The sequence below is a fragment of the Hordeum vulgare genome, chromosome 4H (assembly GCF_904849725.1).
Source record: "Hordeum vulgare subsp. vulgare chromosome 4H, MorexV3_pseudomolecules_assembly, whole genome shotgun sequence".
Lineage (NCBI taxonomy): Eukaryota > Viridiplantae > Streptophyta > Magnoliopsida > Poales > Poaceae > Hordeum > Hordeum vulgare.
In genome coordinates this window covers 50,403,979-50,410,788 of record NC_058521.1, presented here as the reverse complement: position 1 = coordinate 50,410,788, position 6,810 = coordinate 50,403,979, and the positions used below count along the sequence as shown (strand labels likewise).

Here is a 6,810-nt window from a genome sequence, read left to right as displayed (position 1 = left end):
AGATGGTAGCACAGGATATCTTCAGCCGGTTTGGGTGGCGGCATATTAATAGGATAGGTGTTTAAGCATCTAGATCTTTTAGTCATCTTCGGCTTAGGCGCGAAGCTCGCCTTGTATCTTTATTTTTCACTCTTTGTTGCTTATTATTTTCTTTGTACTTTATGAAGATTTGCTTTGGATTAATATATGGCTGCATGATGCAGAGGCGGGGCTAATCCTCCTCTTTTTTTAAAACACAACAAAACAAAAAAAGAAACAGTTGCATGATTGTAAGAGCGAGTGTGGGGAACAGAGTCTGACTTCAACGCTGTTGTTTATTTATCGAGTTTGAAGTCTGAACCAACGGTTTATCGTGCATGGATAGCTCTTACTACTGGGTAGCTCTTACTATCCTACTCTTACAAAAAGTCCAAGTTAGTAGAGAAACGGCACAAAACAGCTCATGCCACCACTTCGATAATAATTAAGTTTCGTTTTCTTGGAAGCTTTTGTGCCCTATGCCAATCTTGTCTTGATACCTGCCAACAGAGCCTTCTTGTTGAGCAAAAAAAAAAAAAAAAACAGAGCCTTCTTGTTCTTACAGACAAATTGCACTTGATATCACAGCATGATAAAAAAATGAAGAAAGAAGAACAACAAAAGCTTGCATGATTAGAAGGAATAGGACAAGAAGTGCGCCGAGATTACCACCTTCTAGTTTGTTTCTTCCCATCTCAAGACGGGTAGAAAAAACCAACACAGGGGCAGTGACAATTCCATTCATATCTTCTGGAAAACAGGTGAAGTGCACCAATGTTCAGAGGAGTTGGAGTCGCAGATAAGAGCAAAAATGCATATTTGTACATTGCGTGTAGACGGTTAGATTCTAGTGCCAATTTGCTACAGCCGGCTGCCGGCCTTTGGCAGTATGCATGGATGGAGCCCTGGAGTCTCTTTCAAGCATATGGCTGAATAAGGAGGAGCTAAGACGGACAGGCAGGCTTGTATCGTGATTCCTGAGCAGTGGCAAGTTGCCCATGTTCTCCAAACTCTGCATTCTCTCATCTGGATAAGCTTAAGAGCTTCAACTGTCCTTAAAATTACATTCCCTATGGACACTTATGGTACCGTAGCTTATATTTTTACCTAATGCCATTGGTCAACCTCTAGTACCAACAGGCTGACCATCTTGCCAAGACGGTTTGGGTGCTTTGTTATATAACCCCAGTCTCAAGTTCTGAACATGAAAATCCCATTACTTATATCAACAACAAAAAAAAAATACCTAAAGTAACAAATTTGACAATAGAAGACGACGTTTATCGCTTTTTTTTACATCAGTCATACAAAATAATGTTGGATGGAATTGAATGACATAATTTACTGCTGGAAGACATAACAGATCATTGTACACAGCTATCATCCAGAACTCTCATAGTTTCCAATAAATCCCCAGCTTGTGCAAGATGCCAGAGACAACACCCCAGAAGAGGATCTCTCCAAATATGACATACAGCAGAGTTCCCAGCCTTTCTGAATGCCAGACATTGACAAACACATGCTTTTGGATCCAGTTAACCTGCCAAAAACAAGAAGACAAACAAATTAAGCCTTATGCAAAGACAGGCTCCAAATGTCACTACCAAGTTAACCTTCACTCATTACTTACAAGGGTTTTATCTGATGACTCATAGTACCATCCATTCACAAATGCTGCAAATATGCCTTGTGCCGCTAGGACGTACACAAGCATGGCGTTCATGCCGATCCACTCAAGGAACAAGAACGGTACTCTCAGGCCCCAGACGTCAATCTATCAATGTGACAATAAAATGGTTAAATCATTGGGAAAGAGCTGATGGAAGTGCGTCATTTTCATGTTCTAAGTTTTTTTTCGACAAAGGATTTTCATGTTCTAAGTACTTATGATAAACCATACCAGCATGTAGAAAGCTGAAAGAACGATTCCAGCCGCGCCGGCAGTGAAACAAACGTAACTGATACTGTACAGTTGCTTATTGATTGGAATAGCTACAATAGATGAGTGATGGATGTAATATTCTGATGCCACAGTTTGTACTGATTAGTTCAAGTGACGGAAATGGATTGTTAGCATAACTACCTTTTGTGAAGTGAAGGAGAATGCCGAGCAAGAGGAGTGAAATGCCCATCGAAAGCCAGTGTTTCAGTCTCTCCTTATGGGTCTAATATTAAGAAACTTTTATGTCACAGTTGCTTTTATCATATCTAAACAATACTGGTACAGTGTTTTGGATAATCACCTTGAAGTGGATTAGAACATGGCCATAGTGGATTCCAATTGTCCCTGATAGAATCGATGATATTGAACTGAAACATAAAACAGGGAAAATACTTGAATAGGTGAAATAAACAAATTATGTAACTAAGATTAATTCAATTTAAGGTCTGTTGGATCTCCAACCTTAATAATCCTTCTGGATCGAATGGCGCAAGACACCATGCTGGAGCATCGGCACGGAGAGGTCCTGTTTCTGGTGAGCTAAATGTACAATCCTGAACATGGCAATTTCAGTGCACATTTTGTCAGACCTGCACTTTCTAGCATAATGAGTAGTACAACATTTAGCTAGTAAGGAAAACTTTCTCTAGCTACTTATACATAACAGTAAATTAAAATCTTAACACATTAAGATTAAAGTTCTACCTTTGTCCGGATCCAAACGGGCTGCGAGTAGAGATGATTAATCCCCCAGACCACCCTATCAACATGACCCACTGCATTGCAAGCCGGATCCAGGTGACCCCTTACACCACATTGTACCTGAAAACACAAGTACTGTATCAAATACGAAAATAATCAATAGGGATAGCATCCTAAAGGTTAGCTCAAAGTACCGTGAACCGCTTCCCATCATTGACATCACCATCCAAATGGTACACATAGCTCCAATCTGGAACATACAGCGAGAATGTCGTGACCATGTATACGACGAAGACGATGAAACCGCCTAACCTGTCAATTGTCCGAAATGACAAGAATTTTCCATCATAATCAGAGAGAGGAAAACTTAAGAATATGCAGTTGACAGTGCAGCAAGACAAGTATGAGGGAAACATTGTTGTACCATTGCCACCGGTAGGCATCGAAGATGGCGTAAGGACCGGAACGGACGGTGGCAGGCCGCGCCTTTATGGTGAACACCTCTATGAGAGCAACCACGAAGTACACCAAAGCTATCCTCTGATGAACCAATAACTCTGTTATGATTAAGGCCTAGATGATGAAATGACCGACAAGTTTGTTTGTTTGTTTGGTAAATGAACCGAACCTGGAGGATGCCACACCATCTTATCTCCTTCATGTCCACTCCATAAGCAAGGTCGTTCGGAGCGTGAGAGTATCCACCTACATTCAGAGTTTGATAGTGTCAAATTAAGCAACATGTGTGCAAACTGAATTGTGTAAACACTCTACACATCGACTTCAAGTACCTTGCAGTAGCAGGCCCCAAAAGAGCATTTTCAGTGTTCTGACGCTGACCTTCTTCACAGCCGCACCCATGTTTGGAACTCTCTGTAAAATATTCATTCTGATGAGCATTTGAAAAAGATCTGCATATCCACGAGAAATGTTTGATTTACCAAAGTTGCAAGACTATGAGCACTAGCTCGCATGCATAAGTGCTTACTGACCTTCATGGCAAAGGCGATCGCGACACCGACGATGAAGAGGAAGAAGGGCATGACAAAGTCTGCCAGCGTGCAACCGTTCCACGGGGAGTGGTCCATCCGCTCGTAAGCCCCGCCCGCATCGTCCACCAGTACCATCAGCTGCACGGAGCAAGAGACTGTCAGCAGTTCATATGCATGGTGACTTGTAAGCATTTCATACCATATTCGCTTGGGAAAAGGTAATCATATTCGAAGGAACATGGCTTAGTACCACAATGGTGAGCCCTCTGAAGGCATCGAGAGCTGCCACCCTAGTGCTCTTCTTCTTCTGGGGCTCCTCAACAATGACCAGTCTCTCCTTCTCGGTGTCATCTCCGGCGTGGATGACGTCGTCGCCCTTGCCGTCGCCGTGCTCTACCTCTATGGGAGCTACATCAATGGCGTGCTGCTCTGGACCTTTCTCGCCGCCGGATGCTGCTAAGTCCTGCCCCTTCTCCATGATAAATGTGTGTGCAACACAACTCACTTGATTAGATTCTAGTACCTGAAAGCTGAAGCATTGGCACCGAACTACTTAGAATCTTACGAGATGAGAGGAGATTCATGTATGTGTGGAACTTTATATACAGCTACACAATCATAAGAATTGTCCGTCAATCTGTCCTGCCAAAAGGAAAGTATTTAGCTAGGTGCTAAATATATGCTGGCACCAGCGTTGGGTTGCCGTCTTGTGGTATTTTAAATATTAAGTTCATGTTTTCTATGAGTGTGTGCTCGTCGCTTTCCTTGTTTGCTCAGCAGGGGCTTCACGTCCTCTGATTTCCATGTGTCAAGACCTTGATAACCCTTTTTATGGTCTGTACCTCTTATGTACTATCTCCCTCCGAAAATACTTGTCCTAAAAATGAATGTATCTAGACTTATTTTAATTATAGATACATTCATTATATGCATTTTTAGTACTACCTACAAATAAACAACGAGGGCACATTTGTTAATTGGGGTAAGTTCTACGCTGACAAGTGCTCCACTGCTACCGGCTTCTTTTGTAATTCCTTCGTCTTAAAATAAGTGTCCTAGCTTTAGTTCAAATTCAACGGAGGAAGTATAATCTACATCAATAATGATGAGCTGTCTTAGAACACACATACTCCTTCTGTAAACTAATATAAGAGTGTTTTAATTACTAAAGTATTGTTCTAAATGCTCTTATATTAGTTTACGGAGGGAGTACATTACAAGGTGAGAAGCAATGTTTAAAAAAAAAAGCAAATTTGACATCACTCTCTTCATGTCGGCGTTTTTCCTTTCCTTTTTCCTCAGCACGCTTGTTCTCTACCTTCTTCATCAAAGTGAAAACTAGCGCTTAGCTGCTTTTCCGTCAGAACAAATGACGTGATCTCAATGTTTCATATAGGTGCAAACGCTGTACCATCTACCATCTCTTTTCTCAATGATTCATAATTTCCAATTCAATACTGCAGAGGTGCGTATAGGAGAATCAGTCTGTAGTATGGAAGAGGACATGCGTCGCCGGCCGGCTCCGTCTGGAAGCGCCATGTTAAATGGTCTTATATATAGTTTTAGGACGTGTCGTTGAAGCACGTTGTTCCACTTGGATAAGGACTAGTGATCGAATTATACAGGTGGCAGGGTTAGACCGGACGTCTCCAGTACGTATACTCCAAATAATTATGACATGGTGTGGACCCTTTTTTTTTAGTAGATGTGGACCTTGTGGTTAATGACTAGCACCCGGCCGCGGGGCGTCGACCTCCAACGTAGTTATGTACCTTCAAACAAAGAGAGAGAGAAGTGCATGTCTCAATCCTCAATTTTTGCCTTAATCTTATTTGCAATTCCGAACTCCAACAACGTCTAAATTACAACCCTGAACTCTTAAAGCCGGACAGGATTCAACCCTCCCCTCCCTATTGACTGGTTCTGACCTGTTGACCATCCAGCCAGTAAGCCACATCAGCAAATTTTCAGAAAAAATGGGTCAAATAAAAAAGGATTATAAAAAACAAACTCTGTAAAATACTTGTAAATATTTATGTAAAATACTTATATAATATGCAAATATTCTTTTTTTTTAAAAAAAACTGTAAATATTTAAAATAAAAAATATCAATTTTTTCACCCATAAATTAAACCTAAAAAAAGTAGTATGCAACTGGAAAAGTTTTTTTTTGACCGGCAAACTTCTACCTTTGATTTTACAATTTTCTTCGAATTTTGAACCATTTTAGAGTTTTGAGAAACGAATCCTGATTTTTTTTTGAAAATTTCCAAAAACAAGACCGAATTTATTTTTTTGATTTTCCACACTTCTGAATTTGTTTCGAGTATACAGATTTATTTATATATTTTTTGATTCTCCATAATTTTAAATTTATATTTTCTGGATTTTTTAGTTACGAATTTGGTTTTTGTTTTTTCTAGAAATTTTGATTTTTTTTGCTGCCGTGGCTTGCTGACTGGATAGCCAATGGGTGAAAACCGGTCTATAGGAAGGGGAGGCTTGAATCCTTGCCAAATTTAAGAGTTTGAGGCTGAAATCTAGATGGTATTAGAGTTCGGAGTTGTAAATTAGACTAAGACAAGATTTGAGGGTTGAAATATGCACTTCTCTCAGAAAAAAAAACTCCAACGTATGTGGAAGAGCTATCAGGTATGCAACTTTTGTATGCCGCACCTAGTAAAAAGGGCGAGTGCTCTGTGTTGGTGACCGTCATAGGAAACGCATAGAAAGTTGGTTAGACTTAAATATTCTTGTCATGTGATTCATGACAATCTCTGGCATGCCTCAGTTACTACTTTTTATAGGAGCACCATTGAAATCATCATGTGTATCTAAAATGCATTAAAGAAAAGCGTTTGTTAGAAGACAACCCAACACTTTTACTTTCTGTTTTTGTGTGTTCACATGATTAAGCTACTGTCGTAATCATGTCTTATAGCTTTTGTTTCAATAAAGTGCCGAGTAAATCCTTTGGGATGGTGTGGTTACTTGTTTGTTTGATTTTGTGCGAAAACATAAACTTTTGTGTCCAGTATAAGAATCATGTGATTTTACTGGAGAGTCAAAAAATTCTGAAGTTTGTACACAAAATTTCCATGCAAATTATCTGCGTTTTCCTATTTTTTCAGAATTTTTAGAGTCACGGAAGTATG

At 40.0% G+C, this 6,810-nt stretch overlaps 1 protein-coding gene across 1 annotated transcript; it reads right to left on the bottom strand.

Moving 5' to 3' along the window:
• Positions 1-1,345: 1,345 nt before the first annotated feature.
• LOC123450258 (heparan-alpha-glucosaminide N-acetyltransferase-like) lies at positions 1,346-4,249 on the bottom strand. The gene is made up of 13 exons (XM_045127604.1): positions 3,905-4,249; positions 3,655-3,792; positions 3,454-3,535; positions 3,291-3,367; positions 3,087-3,202; positions 2,857-2,974; positions 2,666-2,782; positions 2,423-2,514; positions 2,262-2,328; positions 2,102-2,183; positions 1,919-2,010; positions 1,649-1,792; positions 1,346-1,558 (listed from the first exon to the last, which is right to left on the bottom strand). Exons 1-13 carry the CDS (start codon positions 4,130-4,132, stop codon positions 1,412-1,414), a joined length of 1,500 nt encoding a protein of 499 aa, XP_044983539.1. The 5' UTR covers positions 4,133-4,249; the 3' UTR covers positions 1,346-1,411.
• Between the last annotated feature and the right edge of the window lie 2,561 nt (positions 4,250-6,810).